General features: G+C 42.1%; 1 protein-coding gene across 1 annotated transcript in view; it reads left to right on the forward strand.

Annotated features, from left to right (window-relative positions):
• SRC (SRC proto-oncogene, non-receptor tyrosine kinase) overlaps positions 1-19,410 on the forward strand; it is a 42,126-nt gene extending 22,716 nt beyond the window's left edge. The window contains exons 3-12 of the mRNA XM_073683845.1: positions 1,991-2,090; positions 5,568-5,666; positions 6,693-6,796; positions 10,068-10,217; positions 13,527-13,682; positions 14,190-14,369; positions 14,448-14,524; positions 14,609-14,762; positions 17,050-17,181; positions 17,258-19,410. Of these exons, the coding sequence (XP_073539946.1) occupies positions 1,991-2,090; positions 5,568-5,666; positions 6,693-6,796; positions 10,068-10,217; positions 13,527-13,682; positions 14,190-14,369; positions 14,448-14,524; positions 14,609-14,762; positions 17,050-17,181; positions 17,258-17,466 (1,361 nt within the window). The 3' untranslated portion in view covers positions 17,467-19,410. The remainder of the gene's footprint in view (positions 1-1,990; positions 2,091-5,567; positions 5,667-6,692; positions 6,797-10,067; positions 10,218-13,526; positions 13,683-14,189; positions 14,370-14,447; positions 14,525-14,608; positions 14,763-17,049; positions 17,182-17,257) is intronic.
• Positions 19,411-19,970: the final 560 nt, after the last annotated feature.

Here is a 19,970-nt window from a genome sequence, read left to right on the forward strand (position 1 = left end):
CATTCGAATGCTTGGATTCCGCATCACTAGATCTGTACATGCAGAATCCAAGCGTTTCAATGTGCGTATGGTACCCGGGTCTGGAGGAGAGGAGACTCTCCTCCGGACCCGGGTACCATAGAACCTGTAAAAAAAAAGAATAAAATAAAAAATAAATATTATACTTGCCTTCTGATGGCCCCCGGTCTCCATGTCTTCCCTTGCCGGCGGATCGCGGTGGACTGAAGGACTTGCTCTGACGTCATTCAGTCAAGTCACGGCAGGTCCTTCAGTGCACCGCGAGCTGCGGGCCAGCCAGACCGGAGCGACTCAAGACTGCGGGGGCCATCAGAAGGTAAGTATGATATTTTTCTTTTTTATTTATTCTTTACGGTCACACTATATAAATCCATACCTGTTGCATGGATTTATATAGTGTGACCAAGTTGTCAAGCACTTTCCAAGTGACGCTAAAATCGCTTGGAAAGCGCTTGACACCCGCATGCGGAAATGCATGTGTAGAACTCTTCACTTCCGCTTGTCCCTGGCAGGAAAAACGCATGTACAATCCGCATGCATTTTTTTCTGCCAGGGAGATGCAGAAACGCTCAGGAAAAAATCCGGAGCATTTCTGCATCGTGGGCACATAGCCTAAGCGCTGTTCCAGCCATGTGTCGTCACTCGCATTCCCAGGGCTCACATGAGATTGTCATGTGAGCCCTGCACCCTCAGCGCCAGCTTCATTGTCCCCACCTTCTAACTTCAACACAAGTTTGGGCTACGGCTGCTCTGACTTCCTCCATATCAGGGATGTCAAACTCCCTACATACAGAGGGCCGAAATGAAAAACTTGGACAAAGATGTGGGCCAACCAGTATACAGTGTAACGGGCCCCGCACAGTCATCCATACAGTGTAACGGGCCCCGCACAGTCATCCATACAGTGTAACGGGCCCCGCACAGTCATCCATACAGTGTAACGGGCCCCGCACAGTCATCCATACAGTGTAACGGGCCCCGCACAGTCATCCATACAGTGTAACGGGCCCCGCACAGTCATCCATACAGTGTAACGGGCCCCGCACAGTCATCCATACAGTGTAACGGGCCCCGCACAGTCATCCATACAGTGTAACGGGCCCCGCACCGTCCATAGTAAAATAAGGAACCATAATATCTGGGTGGGTTCAATGGTGGCTTACCGCACGGTAGAGAATAGTAGATGCACAGTGACTGACTTGCCCCCTTCCTGGATCGCTCCCTCGGGGTCTAATAGCTTTGGCATCCCATATTGAAGGTGTTTATCCACTAGTGTTTATCCAGTAGTGATACTCTAAATACTGAATACTTCAAAAGTAAATTTACTAGACCTATAATATTACAATAAAAGCTCTTGTAACATATTTTGTGGTGATAGGGACTTTCTTCTTTGTCAGACATAGTGTGTATGCAAATATTAATTTAAATACCAATTTTGGGGGCTGCAGTTTCCTGGGTACATCAGTGATTTTTTTTTTCTAGATCTTAGTCATGAAGGTGAGTGTACTCTATGTTTTCTTTTTTATAACCTCATGCTTCTTCCCACCAAGACAACTAGCTGCAGCAGGAGCCTCCCCCCCCTCTGCCCTCTCTATTGTGAGACACCAGGATCATTAAGACAGACCCCTTGGCTATGTCCCACCTCTTTAACTTTTGTTAGTTGAAAATGGGACAGGTTAGCAGGTATCTCTTGTATTTTCTGCAGACTTTCTACAAGACTGAATGTCCATGATTTTACTTGAGTTAAGTTGGGTTTAGATATAACAATAGTTAATGATCCAACTTTAGAAAGGCAATATGTTCATAGGACTGAAATGATTTAGCCCAACCACTAGAAATCTGCTCCATCTGTTGTAATTGGGTTATGTCTTACACTAAAGTTCTGTCGTTACTGATTTTGTGTTTTGGTTTGTTTTTTTATAAGCCAGGTACATTAAAGAAATTACTGTCCATTCTCCTCTTCTCTCTGTAGGGGGCGTCACCACCTTTGTAGCCCTTTATGATTATGAGTCTCGGACAGAAACGGACTTATCTTTCAAAAAGGGGGACAGATTACAAATCGTCAACAACACGTGAGTGGATCATGTATGACCTCATTATTTATAAGACATCTAGACTCCTTCGCTGAGTGGCGGCATTAACATTTCTGTGGCTACTTTGTATATTTCTTATGCGGTTTGTTTGCTTTTCATCCAGGTCTTAAAGATCATCAGTAACTTCATTCTGTATAGTATCGTCAGTAGTGTATTCTTCAGATAGTCCAGCCCTAATAATTACTTATTGTTTGTAGCACAAGCCTATAATGCGTGTAGGTTCCAAAATTTAGAAATTGTATCCAGCAGCACAACAATAGAAAAAAAAATATATTAAAAAAATACTTTTGTTTCACATGGTTTAAAAATAACTGGGGTAGATCCTAGGAGGACGGCCTTTGCGTTTCGAAACATAAGGTTTTTAATTAGCAATTTTTCAAACCTATTTAATGGACGCGCTTTCTTTTGAGATATTGCTTTTATTAAAGGGAATCTGTCAGTATGTTTTTGCTTTTTAATCTGGGAGCAGCATGATGTAGGGGCAGGGAGCCTGATTCCAGGGATGTCACTTGCTCATTGTATTGAAATTGGAGCAAGCTACTATCAGTGATTTATCAGCAGGAGATTATCACTGCAGGACCAGATGTCATGTGTAACCCCCTCCACCACCACTGATTCTGATTGGCAGCTTGCTGACAATGTAGAGTATACAGTAAGGGTGCTTTCACGCTGCGTTTAGGCACCCATTCAGTGGCTGTGTCGAAGCTTACTTCCGGACCTTCCCCACCCGCCTGCAAAACTGCATTTGGGCTTATGCGTCGACAAGGCCATAGACTATAATGGTATCAACAAAGTGAACGTGTGGCGGAGATGGACACTCAGACGCAGTATACTGTGTTGGCTCCATTATAGTCTATGGGCCCCGTCAGCACATAGCGTTGAATCCCATTTTGCGCTGGGTTCGGACGCAAGCACTGACGCAGCCATTGAACAGGTGTCTAAACGCAGTGGAAAAGCACCCAAAGCTGCCCGTCTGGGTAGGAGGGGTTATACAGAGCTCAGTGTTCTGACCACTGCTACATATACAGCAGAGAAAACAGGGATTCTATTAAAACTACACCAAGCAGTCCAGTAAGTGATGCTTTGCTGGAATCGGGGCCTCTGCCCTTACATCATGCAGCTCTGACATTTCGTAGTAAAAACCTGCTGACAGATTCCCTCGAAGAATCTCACAGTTCCAAACCTTTGTTTTTTTATTTCCTATTGACGTGTTGCTACATACAATGTCTACCTTTTGGGAGTTCCCCCTCTTTCTCAGCATGGGAGTTTTCTCCTGGTGCGCCGTCCTCAGATGGAAAGTCTACTGTTATTATATATACACAGTGTATATTTATTATGAATGGAATCGCACGTCTTTGATTGAAAGCTGTGTGAATAAGTTCCAGATTCTAGGCACTGACGGAAATTTGATGCCCCCTGCTGCATTATGTTAGTGATACTGTTGCTAAAATAGTGTTTCCTAGAATAGCCCTATGGAAGGGGATTGTTATTTAAGACCATCTCCAGTATATTCCTCCAAGCACATGTAAGCGAGGCGTAGTGTTGAGAAAGGAGTACTCTTCTACGCCAAATGGCACGAAAAAAATATTGTGCTGTTTTGACTTGTATGATCAAGGAACATAATTATAATTCTACTGTATTCATGGAGGGAACACTCAGTCATTGACAAACCTACATGTAGCTGTTGACTTAAGGGGGAAGAAGTATTGGGCATGTTGGATATGAACATGCCCGGTCACTTGTTCCTATGGCTTATTCTGCGTTCTCTGTTAGAAATAAACATACATGCCTGACCAGGTTAAGCCTGCATGTTTATGGTAGAAAGATGGTTCTTCCCCACCTGTCTCTGTACTTCCTGCCACAGCGATGAGATCCTGACACGGACATATGACCACTGCAGCCAATCACTGGCTATGTAGCAGGTCACATGTTATTGTTATATAATTTGATTGTGTATTTTAGTGTTAAAAAAAAAACTTTGGTTGCTGTTCAACTTCTCTCCAATTAATTGGACTTAAAGCTAACTTTGTGATGTTTGATAGCATTTCTAAGCCGTTTTATACTAAAGTTAAATCCTAAAATTACATACAACTATAAATGTAAGCTTAGTGGCCCTCTCTTTTGTTCTGTGCTTCCATTGTATGTAGTATAGGAGCCATGACAGATCTGCCTTATAGAGAACATGTCATCAGAAAACAACATATCGTTTAACCACTACTCATCATGTGGCGTACATGCACATCGCATTTTGGGAGTGAGTGTATGAAGTGGGGCTCAAAAGCTCCATACTGGGCAGGTAGCGGCTATGTTATACATCTGGGACCTGCTGCTATCAGCAAAGAGCAGAGCTTTAAATAGCACAATTGCATCGAGAAATTGTTCTGGCGCTCCCCTTTTTCTCCCCACTCCACCCCCCTCGATGCATTCCTGGGGTGTGAAGGAGTTAAATCATATAAAAATATATATTTTTACTATCCATTTAAATACTCTTTTCAAAGAGATATACATATATGTATATACGATGTGTGTGTATGTATGTATGTATGTATGTATGTATGTATGTGTATATATATATATATATATATATATATATATATATATATATATATATATATATATATATATATATATATATATATATATATATATATATATATATATATATATATATGAGATATGTCTGTGTCCAGCTATTTTTTATTTTTTTTGTAATCTCTCGAATTAATCTAAAACAAAAAATGGGAGGCTTTGCAAATGGTCTTCTTCAAAATCCCTATAATTTTGTGTATACAGCTTCTATGTAGATCTATGTGTTCCCATGGTTACAGACTGCAAACAAACCCTGTGTATTCTGATCCTTTGGTCACATGCTGTTACTTTTTGTAACCTCCAAAGGGTATGTTCATGAGAATTGGAAAGTGGCACAGAATCTGTTTACTCAGGATTACTTAGTATGGGGTCTTCCTGGAAGAACACAGGTCTGCTTAGGAACTGTACATGAAAAAATGGTAGAAAATTCTTGATAACTATCTGGTAGTTGCTTCCTTTTTTTTTTTTTTTTTTTTTTTATATAAATTGGAGCAAATAAAAATTGTTGCAAGGTTGACACTGCCTTTAACATCTGCGTGAGGAGTGTTACACTTTCTTTGTTAAGCCATTTTCTATAATAATGTTTTTTGCCCAAATTCCAGTCTGATCTGTCAGTGTTGGCTTTTCCTTTGTAATCAGTTGTCCTGTTTTTGGCTCCTGCTTGGGCGCGCTGCCTTTGACAATCTTGCACTGCTTCTCTCTGTCACCATGTATGATCCCCTGTTTCTTTCTCTCACATGCTGCACCACAGGAGACCAGACATCAGGTATGTGGCTAGATGGCTACTGCATGATCCAGTCTGTCCATTGTATGTCATGTCGGCATCATTGCAATTGGTTTATCGAAATAAAGTGTTCTGTCCTGCAGGGAAGGTGACTGGTGGTTGGCTCGTTCACTCAGCTCAGGACAGACCGGCTATATTCCCAGCAACTATGTGGCTCCTTCTGACTCCATCCAGGCAGAAGAGTGAGTACTTGATACATGGCTGTCTATCACCCTCCCTTACATATATCCTCAATGCTCTTATTTTTCTTCCCTTTCAAGCTGAGTCTTGTTTTCGGGTCATTGAAATATGGTAATATCTGCATAAATTGCCTTTCCTTAGTATGCTGTTATTGAAGACCTTCAGTTTCAGTAGAGGCATGTCATAGGAAGTATAACATTGTCCTTAGTTGTCTTCTTGGTGAACTTTCTTCAGACTAAGCCACGGCCCCACTATCAGTATTTGGTCAGTATTTTTTCTCAAGAGTGGGAGACAACACCAGGAGCAGGTGATAAATGCAGAATTGGTGACTTGTTTCTATTATACCTTTTCTCTGATTGTTCCTCACCTGGTTTTCTTACTATGGGTCAGTAGGACAAGTAGATGCCATGTTGCGTTATTTGCCCCTTTGTGAGTTATCAATGTAGATGGTAATTTTTAATAATTTTACAGTAGAGAATAGTCTTTTCAACCATTTAAAGGAGCACTCCAAGCAAAACAGATACTGTTATGATAGTGCAGGGCCTGAGGGGGTAGCACACAGTGTAACAGTGTCAAGATTTTTTCCTGAAAGGAACTATCCTTCCAACAATCGATAGACGCTAAATGTATGATGAATAGTGTCTCACTGCTTGAACCCAAAATGGGCGTCCGCTTCAAGCAGTTCTCCCTCCAGAGAGAACATAATAGGACTGACAAGAATGATGGAGACCTGTAGACTAGATATTGAATGGCATGACTGGTGCATTTTTAACTACTGCTTCGTTCGAGTGGTTGGTGGGGTACTTGGATCATATATTGATCACCTGTACCTTGGATAGGTGAGAGGTTTTATGTGACATACCCTACCACATGAAGGAGCTTCACTTTATTCTATTGCATCCCACCCTTGTATACTCCAACTTTATAATTATTTTCTCTCCACTATAATTCTCCTGGAATTTGGTATATGCTAACCTCTGTGGTTAAGGCCCATGAAATGTGGTGACATTGACTATACTCCTCTGCAGGTGGTACTTGGGCAAGATTACCCGTAGAGAGTCTGAACGACTGCTGCTGAACCAAGAGAATCCACGAGGAACGTTCCTGGTGCGAGAGAGTGAGACCACCAAAGGTAAAGTGCACCACTGTCCATGTAGTAGGAACGTAACTAAGGGCTACATTTTAGGGAGAGCTTTCAATAGCTTCATAACTGCAAGTCAGTGTGTGCTGCAATTTCTAATAGGAGATGTGTATAAGGCGTGACACGTGCTGATCTGGACAAATGACAAGGGGCTGCCAGTGTGTGCGTTACATGGGTTAAGGTTCACCAATTGGTGGCCATCGGCAGTCTTTTACTAGCCGGTTCACACAGGCAGACCAAAGTAAACGATACGCAGTAAGCGCTCTGTCATAGATCTCTCAGTGCACATAGACTGCCATTGTTCTTGACCGTGCGGAATCTTCTTTACACAGGACGATGTGCTGTCGAGACGATGATCTTTTGTGCTGCGCAGACTATCCTTTCACACCATGAAAGAGCATTGTGCAAGGAAAGATTATGGTGAAAGGCGCATTCTTAAGAGCCATTATGCAGGATAATCTCCCAGTGCTAATGCACCCATAGGCTCTTTTCGTCTCGAGCTGTGAAGAGGACAGGGACTGAACCCCAGTGCTAGATCTTGTATTATTCGAGACCTGGGAGGGAGCAGAGTGTTATTTTTTATTGCTAAATTGGAACAGAGCAGGTTGTATGTGAGGAAGAAAGGGGGCAGCTGAGGTAAAGGCACGGAGAATCCTAGAAAAGAAGTGGAGATGTGTAATCTCTCGTTCCTCCTTCGCTCCTTTACTCCTCTCATCCTCGGCTTCTCTTTCCTCACCACCCTTCTGGCAGAGCGAGGAGGGGGCACATTTTGTATAGGAGGGGGGAGCCACAGTAAGTGGGTCAGTGAGATGAATATCCTTGTTACCCGTAGCAACTAGAAGCGATGTGTTTGCTCGCGGCCTCAGGGCTCCACTTTCCCTTTTCCCTCTTGTGCATGGAGCTAGGGGGAGATGCTGTGCAGTTTCAGCCCTAATATATTTCTTTTCATGGTGCAGTAATGGGAGGCTGAGGCTGACATGAAGCCACCGGCTATTCCCTCACATGCCTGTACAACAGTTTGCTTCATCTGCTTCTTCAGGAGTCTCGACTCTGTCTCACGCTGTTACCCTATTTTACTTTGATGTCTCCTCTTAGAAGGGGAGTAGATCTGACAGTGCGCACCCGACATCTCGGTCTTTCCTGTGTATCTATTTGCGGACCGTTCTTCACCACGCACCGTTTTACTGCATTTGTCACAATACATTTTTATTCTCCTTTTCATCGCACTATATCTTTCTGACGTTCGTGTTCTCACTGTGTGGGAACATCACAGTAACAAAAAAAACTCATGAATAACCAGAGTAATAACCCCACAAAAGGGCCGTATGAGCAAGAAGTGAACACATTTTAAATATTTAACTTTTTTTTAAGGCAATTAAGGAGTGAAAATTGCTGTAGTAAATGAGACTCATGGCGACGTCCGGCTCTTGTAATTTTTCTCAGTTGCCATTAATATTGTTCAGAAATACACTGGAGGTGTCCAAACTATCATGTTGCAATATATATGTGTGATTGAATCGATGGAAATGCATCAATCCGAAGAGAAGAGGCATTACATTTTCTTTTATTGTAGCCATATGGTTTTACAAAACCCGATTACAACTGGCTTCTTATGTGCTCAAACAGTACACCGTGCCAAAAAATCCCACAACTTGTGTTTTGTTTTCATGTGCTCCTTTAATATTAATGCGGACAACAATGTATGAATGTAAAAAAAATTACTCAAAACAGGGAAAAATACTGCATTTTATAAAGTTTTGTATTTTGTTTTTATTTTTTATGTACTTATGTCATTATAGATCTTCAATGGTACCATAGCTTCACAGAACCCCCCCCCCCCCCCCAAAAAAAACCATGATCCCAGGCTAATACATTACAAATGTCCTGCGATCTCAAGAACTGTGTTTTGCAGAGCCCTGTCTTGAATGAAGCCGTGTTGAGCTTGTACTGCCTCTCCTCCATTAATTGTCTATGGGAGTAGTAGAGCACTTGACTATTTCCGCTAGTCCCGTTGACGACAAATGGAGCGGAGGCCGGGCATGCGCACCTTTACTCTTTTGAGATCGGGTATATATACATGTAATGTTGCATAAACTGACCTGTCTTTGAAATCTGCAACATGTCAATTTCTCTTGCGGGTACGCTGAGTTTTATGTGCAGCATATCCCCATGCATTACATGTGGAAAAACTGCAGGTAAAAAAATGCATATGCGTTTCCGCTGCAGAAACGCACTAAAAGCACATGTAATCCGCTCATGACTGTTTCAGTAGTTTTGTCAAAGCCAAATACCAGAGAGTATTGAACACAAGGCGGCTTTAATTAAATCATGACATACCAACAAAATAATATAAAAATCGCAGCAATAGAAATGCAGTTAAAAAAAAAAAAAAAACACTAAAAAAAGCAAAGGAAAAAATGCAAGTAACCTAATAGGAGGAGAAATGCTGCAGAAAATCAACAACATGAAATCTACCCAAATACTCATTGCGGGAACATGGCCTAAAAGAGGACTTGTCACCAGGTAAAAAATGTGCAGATTGTCGCTCTTATTTTACTCCTCTTGCTCCCCTGAGTATTCAGGTGTTTGTTTTTTCTATAGACATGGGGCTTTTTATTTTGTGCTGATTTATCTGGTCTTTATCCAGTATGATCCATCAAGTTGATCAATACTTGTTTAAAGGTCTTCTAAACAGCCAGCCGATAATCATCCGATGTAACGGCTTTTAGGATGGGTCCACACAGGACATCTTCTCGCTCACACTCTTTACAATGTTGTCTGGCCAGTAATACAAGAATATACTGTACATTACATTTTGCAGCAGAAGGAACTCTTACCTGTTATCTGGGAATTTAGTATCGTGTAACAAGTGACTCAAAACTGTATTGCAAACTCCTTTTTGAAACCTGTAACTTGGGGTTTTCTTCCTGGCACCTCCTAATGTCCTTCCCGCTATCCAGGTCCCAATGCTCATTTATACTAGAACTGGGACCTCGTCCAAATGCATTCTGTTTGTCTCCTCGGAGCAAGACAGAGCTGCAGCAGAGTGTCTGATTGAAAGTCCTAAAACAAGTGGGATAGTTATTCTACTGGGGCGTGAAGAGAAGAGGGGTGAAGGCTATAAGTATGTACTGTAACATGGTGGCATAGTGTGATACTTGTGATGTGTTGAATGTTATGTCACAATCTCTGTGCACTTACCTTATGTATTGACTTGTCTGATTAATACTTCATTTTCCTGTGTGTTTTCTTGTATCTGCAGGTGCCTATTGTCTCTCTGTCTCCGACTATGATCCCAACCGTGGTCTAAACGTGAAACATTACAAGATCCGGAAGTTGGACAGCGGTGGTTTCTATATTACGTCTCGAACACAGTTCAGCAACCTTCAGCAACTGGTGGCTTATTACAGCAGTAAGACCAACATGGGGCGCATAGGTGGCACCAGAGGGTGGAATAACAGAATGCCTAATACATAGCCTAGAAAAACATATTGGGGGAGATGTACTAAATGTGCAATTTGTAAGTGTTGTGTCAAACGATTAAAATAGTCTCTGGCCAACTTTTAAGGAATATTTGCAGCAAGAACTTTAGTGAAGTTTATTTTGAGTCTTGTACTGGAGATATCTAACATGGTTTATAAATGAAGGAGTAGTTTGTGTCTAGTCTTATGCTAAGGAGAAGGTAACGCTCTGGATGAAGATTTGACGGTTTGTTCAATAGTTTAGTTGTTTCCCCCATTGTGTTTTATGTGAGCTCATTGCCAGTTAACATCTAAAGGGAAGTTCCTCCACAGCGCCCTTTGGTCTTCTGTTGCCTTTGAAGTGGGCTTAAAGAATGTTTGTTCCTCCATCCCCATAGCTCCAGACACAATAAAAATAAATGCTATATGGTGGTAATTGCTTCACACACGGGTGGCATTTGTGTTTTTCCCCTTTTTGTGTTTTTGGAATCTGTTGGTGTTTATTTCTCCACACCATCCTGAGCAGAAGAGAGGTCATCCGATGCTTACCACTTCCTTTTTGTATTTTTGATCTTTGACAACCGCTGGCAATTCCAATGTGTAAACTACTCTGAAGCTCTACCATGGATTGCTTGTGGTATATTATGGTGTAGCTAAGCCCTCCAAACTGCTGACAACTCTACACAGATCTTGTGCAGTTTAGCTTGTCTGTCATTGTACACCGAAAAAGTGAAAATGAAGTTGTAACATTTCAAGCACTGCATGCAAAATACAGGCAATTGTCAACTGTTTTCGTGAAACCCTGAAGTGTCCTGAGTCTTCTACAGTACAGTTACTCTAACCCCTCCCTTGTGCCTTTGATTGAAGTGGCTAGGTGTGTGCGGGAGCAATGTGCCCTTTATTACGAAGCCAGTGCCTGCATTGTTAGTTAACAGAAAAGGTTTAAAAAGAAGAGGACATTAAAAAAAAAATAAATTCTTTTTTCAATAATTGAAAAAATGAAAAGTATTAATGTTAATGACAAGTACAGTGTCACCGAGAACGGCCGGTAGCACAGATTCTGTTAGTTGGTGCTGCTCGCTGTATCATAAGCTGGGATTAGATACATGGAGTGTATCACATGCTGCAGTTAGATACGCGTAGAGTATCACATGATGGGATTAGATATAGGGCTCACCGGAATGTATCACACTGGATGGGATTAGATATGCAGTAGCTAATGTATGTTGTGTGACCTCGCTCCATCCAATTCTATGCAAGCATGGTGTAATGTGTGAACCACGCTCTGTCCACTTCTATGGGAGCAGTGGTGCAATGTGTGACCCCGCTCAGTCCACTTCTATGATAGTAGTGGTGTAATGTGTGACCCCGCTCAGTCCACTTCTATGATAGTAGTGGTGTAATGTGTGACCCCCGCTCAGTCCACTTCTATGGGAGCAGTGGTGCAATGTGTGACCCCGCTCAGTCCACTTCTATGATAGTAGTGGTGTAATGTGTGACCCCGCTCAGTCCACTTCTATGGGAGCAGTGGTGCAATGTGTGACCCTGCTCAGTCCACTTCTATGGGAGCAGTGGTGCAATGTGTGACCCCGCTCAGTCCACTTCTATGATAGTAGTGGTGTAATGTGTGACCCCGCTCCGTCCACTGCATTAGTACTCCTATTAGAAGTGGACAGAGCAGGGTCACACATGACTCCACAGCCCTGGTGGGAGCAGTAGTGTAAATCAGTGACCATTTTGGTGGAGTTGGATTCAATATAAAATGGACAGACACCTAAAATATATAATAAACTGGGTACAGTAGTACAATGCGGAATGTGCTGTAAATGTTTCCATAAGAATTTGGGAAAGTTATGAAATGTCTGTTCCTGATCTAAGGATCTAGACTTTTAGTTGAGATGAATCTGTGCTGCACTTTATGCACATGCTCAGTAGTGAGGCAGTGCTGTGGAGTCAGAGGTTTGGCTTACCGACTTCACAGCCCTGGCTGCCATAGAAGTGGACAGAGCCGGGTCACACATAACACTACTACTCCCTTAGAAATGTGTTACCCTCCTCTGTCTACTTCTATGGGAGCAGTAGTATAATTTAATGGGCATTAGGTACATGGCTCTAGGAAGGGGGGGTTGGAATATCACCATGATGGGAATTAGATACACGGCTCCGGGGAGTATCATCAGGGGTGTACATAGTGCACCATGTGGTAAAATGGTCCCCACATAGTGCACCATATAGTATAATGGGCCCACATAGTCACCATGATGGGCATTAGATACATGGCTCTGCTGAGTCAATGTGTTCAGAGCACAGCAGTGTGATGATTTCTCTGCTGTGCTCTGAACATAGCGGTGAGCTATGATCTGCAGCCTTGTATTATACTACTGATGTCAGGCTGCAATCACTGCTCCCCCCAGCTGATACTCGCCTTATCAAGGACCTCACTCACAGCCTGGCAGCTCCTGTCACCTCAACTTGTGTTGAGCACTAAACGGTGGCAGGGGGAAAGTGTAGCTAGCGGCATACACTGCGGGCAACACAAAAATGCTGCTGATCTCCTCCCACAGCTGTGACCTGGACAGCCCGAGGGCGTGCCTAGGTCTCAGCAGGAAGCAGCCACAGTGTAGGAGATGTGGTCGGACAGCACTAAGTGTTGCACACAAGCAAATGCAAATGGCAGCCCCAAGTGGCTGCAGGAAAAAAAAAAAGTTAACAATGAAATTGAATTAAAAATTGATTATAAAATTATTAATACAAAAATATAAATCGTAGCTCCTTCCCTTTAATAACGACCTTACAGCAGAATAATCTCACACGTAAGGGTCCCAGGAACGTTCAGCAGGCACTCATCTGTTTATTAGCATGTGGCTCATGTGATATTTTGTTTTCTTTTTGAGTGCCTTTAGATGGATACATTTAAGATGAGTGTACATTCATTTTTTATTTTTTTTTACCTTAATGTTCTGAAATCACAGCAAAAAACAAAAACAAAGACAAAAATGTGTGAACCTAGCCTTGAAATAGACTTTAAAGGACCTAGATGGCTGTATCACCAGTTTGGGGGGCTCTGACCTGCTTCTAGGTTGCATTTAGGCCTTAGTAGATCATTAAAGTCTTTTCTAACTGGTCCATTTGGGATGAGTTGCTGAGCTGTTTAAAGGACTATTGTGATATCCGGTAGATGGAAGGTAGAAGGTTTCTGCGTGTTACTGTAGCATAAAAAACATTTTTATAAATGCTCACCTATTTTTCCTTATCTTTAGAACATGCAGATGGCTTGTGTCACCGACTGACTAATGTGTGCCCCACATCCAAGCCCCAGACTCAGGGACTCGCCAAGGATGCATGGGAAATTCCAAGGGATTCTTTACGTCTGGAGTTAAAACTGGGGCAGGGTTGCTTTGGAGAAGTATGGATGGGTGAGTACTGGTTTTATGCATGCATATATAGTATGTCATAAGTAACCTAGTAACGCAGGTTGAATAAAGACCTAGGTCCATAAAGTTCAACCTTCCTCCCCCAATTGTACATTTTGTCTAGTTTAACTGTAACCCACAATGTTATGTGTACTGCCTCACGATCATGAGCATAGTTCCCTGCATAGCACGATCCAGACCGGACGCTGATCAGGAACACTCATGCTGTTGGTCATGGCACAGTGGTTGATTGGGTTCTTTAATGTGCAGAAAGAAAGCTGAAGAGGCTTTGTTCGCTTGATTCTACTGATTGGTTAGGGTCCATTCTTGGAGACCCCTACTATTCAGTATGTAGTGGCATATCTTAGCTATATGTCGTCATGTATGGGAATAGCCCCATTAAGCTTTGAATGTGCCGAAACACTCGTGTTTCTCTCTACTCCAATAGTGATGTGTGTTGATGTTGATTTAGTGCCATCATTTGACAGAGTAGATTTGTCTTGCTGTTAGGTACTTGGAATGGAACCACAAGGGTGGCCATAAAGACTCTCAAGCCTGGTACTATGTCCCCTGAAGCGTTCCTCCAGGAGGCCCAAGTTATGAAAAAACTACGGCATGAGAAGCTTGTACAGCTGTATGCGGTAGTGTCCGAAGAGCCCATCTACATTGTTACAGAGTACATGAGCAAAGGTTGGTATTGACAGACTACATAGATATTGCTCCATTGTGTATGGCAGTGTCTTACTACTTCCATGTCTGTGCTCTCAGGCAGCCTCTTGGACTTCCTGAAGAGTGATATGGGCAGCTACCTCAGGCTTCCGCAGCTTGTAGACATGTCTGCACAGGTACGTCTGGTGGCGTCATATGAGCCAAGCAATGTCTTCTGTTTGCATCCAGCTCATACATTTCTTTTCCTTCCTTTGTAACAGATTGCATCTGGCATGGCCTATGTAGAGCGGATGAACTACGTGCATCGTGACCTCCGAGCTGCCAACATCCTAGTAGGAGAGAACCTCGTGTGTAAAGTGGCTGACTTTGGACTGGCACGACTAATTGAAGATAATGAGTACACAGCCCGGCAAGGTATCTCCACATACCCAGAATCGCCATTTATTGCAGTCTACTCGTAATTATATACACACTCCATGTAATTACATAGGACTGCTTGTTTACCGTGCCCACTGTTTTTCTGTTTAGTCAACATTCTAAGTAAGTGTAAGACGGCAAACAGAATGGATGCAGCACGCTGCGGACCGATCAGTGGTTCATTGCCACAGCTCTCTGGGTTATCTTAATTTGCCGTATACAAATTACTCTTTTTCTTCTTTTTTTTTTTTTTTCTTAACCTTCCATACGTCTATTTGGCATACAAGTCATAGTACCACTATTATAAACTAGATATGAAGGTTATTATTGAAAAGGATCAAGATTTTATATGTCTGATACATTTTTAGTATACTAGAAATAAACACTATACAACTACAAAAAGTATTGTAAATATTCACCAAACATGTAAACCACTTTAGAGTCACCTACCTGTCACTTGGTGTGTGATCTGGGCCTCAGGCCACTTTCAAACAGGCGTACTATGGGTGATTATGGGCTTGACACTCAGACCTTTTACGGCTTTTATTAGCGCCCGCCTGCCTGAATACAGAAAATGAGGGTGTGCCATGAAAGTTTTTTTGCTTTTTAAATCTATACTTTCCCTTCGGACCAGCGCTGCTGAACTGCGCTCAGCCCAGTGTCGCCCATCGCTAGCCTGACAAACCAGGTAATGTGCCTGAGACAGTCAATCCATAGCTACAGATTGGTTCAGCCTTAACGGTTTTGTCTGCTTCTTCCACTTGGACAAAAAATGTGACTGCTGCAGCGGTCACGATAAAGTCTGTCAGAGGACCAGCTGGAGACTCCGTGCTGAGAGCGGAGCAGTGGCGCTGGTCCAGAGGCTAACTACAATTTTTTATTTTTTTGGTTACTAACTTTATGCAGCACTTTAAGGCCACTGATGAGGGGTTGTCCAGTAGTGGACAGCCCCTTTACCTTTAGTAGTGAGAATGATTGATCACTATCAATTATGCAAATCAATGTATCACTACTGTAAATGAGTTAGTGTTTGTTATTAATAATCAAAATTTTTCTTTTAAAAATAGACACTTAACCTTTTAATGACATATGATGTACAGTTATGTCATATGCAAACCTCTTTGCCAGCAGATGATGGCAAAAATCAATCTCACACAGCTCCATCACCCGAAAATTGGCAACGTTATGAGGTCTTGGAAAATAACACCAGTGAAATTTTTTTTCACCACTTAAATAAAACTATTCATATTTGGTATCGCCATAATCGTACTCGCCTGGAGAATCATATTGCCAGGTCATTATATAGTAAAAATGAAAGCTGTAAATCAAACTCCCAAAAAAGAATTGCAAAATTGCACTTTTTTTTTTTTTACGCTATTTTGCGGTACTTGTCCCACTTTCCAGTAAATTACTTGATACTACCATTCGGCCTGCAAAAATCAAGCCCTCACATGGTTATATTAACTGAAAATTTATGGCTCCTGGAAGAAGGGGTTGAAAAAAAAAAAAAAATGAAAGCACAAATATGGAAAATTGCCCAATCGGGAAGAGGTTAAATGCCCATTCGTCAAACAAATTTCACCATAAATTTAGTGAATTTTGGCGGTTTTTATGTTGACCCCGGTAACTGTTTGAAAAGTGAGTGGAGTTCAGTCTGGAGAGGGGTGTAAATTATGACAGAACGTACTTCTCTGACTGGAGTACATTTCTTCATGAAGCGCAGGACAGCTGTAAAATGCGCTAATTTGATTAAGATGCGCCCACCTATAATGTATTTTGTGCATACCACTGCAGTGCACTTTTCATCAGGACTGGCATGCAAAACACCAGTCTTGAATAATTGGGGTCTTACATTTTTTTTTTCTAAGGATTAATTTATCAAGCTCAATCTGAAAAAAAAAAAAAAAAAAAACCCCGCCGCTCCCTTGAAACAGAATTAATCATGTACCTTTTCAATGACTCAAGTGACTTGAGTCAGTAATGTGCTTCTTCCATTTGTGATGTATGCCTGGGAATAGCGGAAAGAAGCCAGCTATGGTGGCTGCTGTATAATGATCTGACGTTGGTGTACAGTTACATCATACATGGTGCAGGAGAAGTCATATGAGTCTTTCTGAATATATATATTTATATAGTATATAGCAAGTATGCTTGCAGTGTAATGATGGGGAGAGATGGTGGTGATTGCTTTCCTGTCTTTATTCTAGACCCCTATCAGAAATACAAGAAAGATGAATATGTCCTGTTTCAGCACAAATACTTATGTATGATTTCTGTCTGATAGGTGCCAAGTTTCCCATTAAGTGGACTGCCCCAGAAGCTGCATTATATGGACGATTCACCATTAAATCTGACGTATGGTCCTTTGGAATCCTCCTGACTGAGCTCACCACAAAAGGAAGGGTCCCATACCCCGGTGAGTATGATCAGTGTATGTTGTTTCATTCCCTATTAGTCTCCCTTATCTAATCCTGTGATTCCGATGTTATCAGGAATGGTGAACCGAGAGGTGCTAGATCAAGTAGAGCGTGGCTATCGAATGCCATGTCCTCCAGACTGCCCAGAGTCCCTCCATGATCTGATGTTGCAGTGCTGGAGGAAAGACCCAGAGGAGCGTCCAACATTTGAATACTTGCAGGCCTTCTTGGAAGACTATTTCACTGCCACTGAACCCCAGTACCAACCAGGGGATAACCTTTAGGAGAGATGGGACATGATCGTGACTTCGGGACGAGCCCTATCAAGTTATGGCAGACAAACCTCTTCAAAATGCAGATGCAATACTACCCCGACCTGATGTTCATTTTCTTTTCAGGGATCTGATGACACTAAACAGACGGTACAGAAGATGGAGCGCTCTCTGCTCGGTTAATGTTCTACGTCCATCCTGTATCTGTTACAGAGGGTCTTGCGTTCTCCATTGCTTGTCGGTCATGTATTGAGAACTCGGCTGCTTCTGACATGTTGCCTACTGATACATGTTTATCTATTTCTTCCATATAAGACAAAGGTACTTGAGCAGATCTTGGGTAATCCACCCAACGTATATGGAGGTAATTCTTCCACCTCTCGTCTCGTCTCAGAAGATTTAGACACTGTAAATAATTTGCTCAGGAGGGCTCACCACTCCCCTGCCATCTACTCATCAAAGAGCAAAGTGCAAGATTTTTGATCTCGATTACTACAGAGTCCATGTTTTGTATACTCAGTTGTGGGAGGGTTATGGGGTCTTCCAAAATACTGAAAACTCATCTTGAGGACCAAAGTCCCACTTCTGTCTTCCACCCTCCACTTACATCCTGAAGACGGGGGGGAGACTGTTGTGCTACATTTTTGATAATAAAGTGACTACACAACCTCCATAATTACTGTATCCAAATGAACTCTGAATAGGGTCTCGTAACTTGCCCGAACTACTTTATTCTCTTGCAATGTCTAAGCAGTATTTCTATCAAGGCAGCCAATTTTATTCCTCACTTGTAAGTTTCTTTTTTCCTTGTAGGTGTTTTTTAGTGAGAAACTCTGAAAAGAACTGGTGTGGAATAACCCAGTGGGCCTTTTATGTAACTGTTACATTTGTAGATCAGCTATTACTCATCCTGTATAATTACTGCTTGGAGTGTACCTTCACGCTCTTATCTTTTCTATACCTCCTGCGGGGTCTGACACAGAAGTTCCTAGGTGGTCTATGAACCCCGCATCATGCACTGCCCCTCAGGCCCAGCACTAGGCATACGTGGATGTTTCTTCTCTTCATTGGAAGCAGAACCCTGGATCCTTTTTATTTAATTTTATTTTTTGGTCGTGATTGACTAGTTTGATGAATTCAAGCATAACCTTTATAATCATCCCACTATAAAATAATCTGAACAGGACTTCTGATTCTGGTACGGATGCATTTCGGTATGGTTATGTGGGAGCTTCATGGCTGACCCGATGTTATATCACTGGCTACACTGTGGACAATGCCAGGATTTTATGGGTTGGTCCTCTCAATTTCTCAGGGATGGGAAAGGTATGGGATTTTTATTGCCAATCATGGAGGGAGATAGGCGGATGTGACGGCTTTTCCATAATCCTGCCTTGAGTAGCTGGTTTAGGTCTGAGGATGATTTAGGAGTCCCTCCTATAAGGTGCCAATCTAATATCTCTGCCTACATTATTGATAAATGTGTGTATATACATGTTTTTTAATGGTTATATACCACTTGAGTGCGAGGAGAGCGCTTTGTATTGTGAATACTAGCCCTTATACACTGTATGTAGATCTGTCTGTAGTATTGGAGTGATTTCCTTATTTTAGTGTCGTTTGATGAGAAAGGGAAGGGTTATTCTATGAGGACCAGGGTTGCCCTTACATGCAGAATATGTTTAAACCTAGTTAACGAATGCCATGGAATCACTTTAACTTCTATAATTAAAGGGGACGTCTACCTGGAACATTCTCACTGCAACTCTTATGTTTCAGTTGTCGGCTCCGACTTAGGTCAATACAATTGGCAGCTGTACCACACTGGCATGGCTTTGCCGGAGACAGAACCTGGTCCGTTTACTTTATTAACACTTAAACACTGGCACTACTGCTTTTATGTCCATAGCAATAATATGCTTAATAATGGTACGGTAAATAAAGATGAAAGGAGGACATGTGGCTCCTGGTTTTTATTTCTAGCCATGCAAACTCTTTGAAATCAGATAATACTATAAAGAAGAAATTGTGGCACTCACCGGTCCTGTAAAATCCAACATATTTTTATTCAAGAAATCATATTAAAACTGGCCGCAGAGGGGAATGGAGCACATCAACGGGTCCTGGGGAAGCGCAGACCGGTGCTAAACGGCCGTCGTCCTTTTCATGTGCTCTATTCCCCTCTGCGGCCTGTTTAATGATTTCTTAAATAAAAATGTTGGATTTTACCGTACCGGTGAGTGATACTATTTTTTTCTTTATTCGCTATTTCATGGAGTTGACCAGGTGAGCACCCGATATCTTTTAGGCTTGATTGCTCTGTCCTAACAAATATATGCGAAAACACAGGTTTTTGGTGCCGGCTTTCAACTTTTTTCTTATTCAATACTATAAAGTTCTACATATACAGTGCCTTATGAAAGTATTTGGCCCCCTTGAACTTTTCTACCTTTTGCCACATTTCTGGCTTCAAAGATATAAAATTCTATTTTTTTGGGAGAAGAATCAACAACAAG

The sequence above is a fragment of the Phyllobates terribilis genome, unplaced genomic scaffold (assembly GCF_046119375.1).
Source record: "Phyllobates terribilis strain yellow unplaced genomic scaffold, ASM4611937v1 Scaffold_5__5_contigs__length_657084704, whole genome shotgun sequence".
NCBI classification, from domain to species: Eukaryota; Metazoa; Chordata; class Amphibia; order Anura; family Dendrobatidae; genus Phyllobates; species Phyllobates terribilis.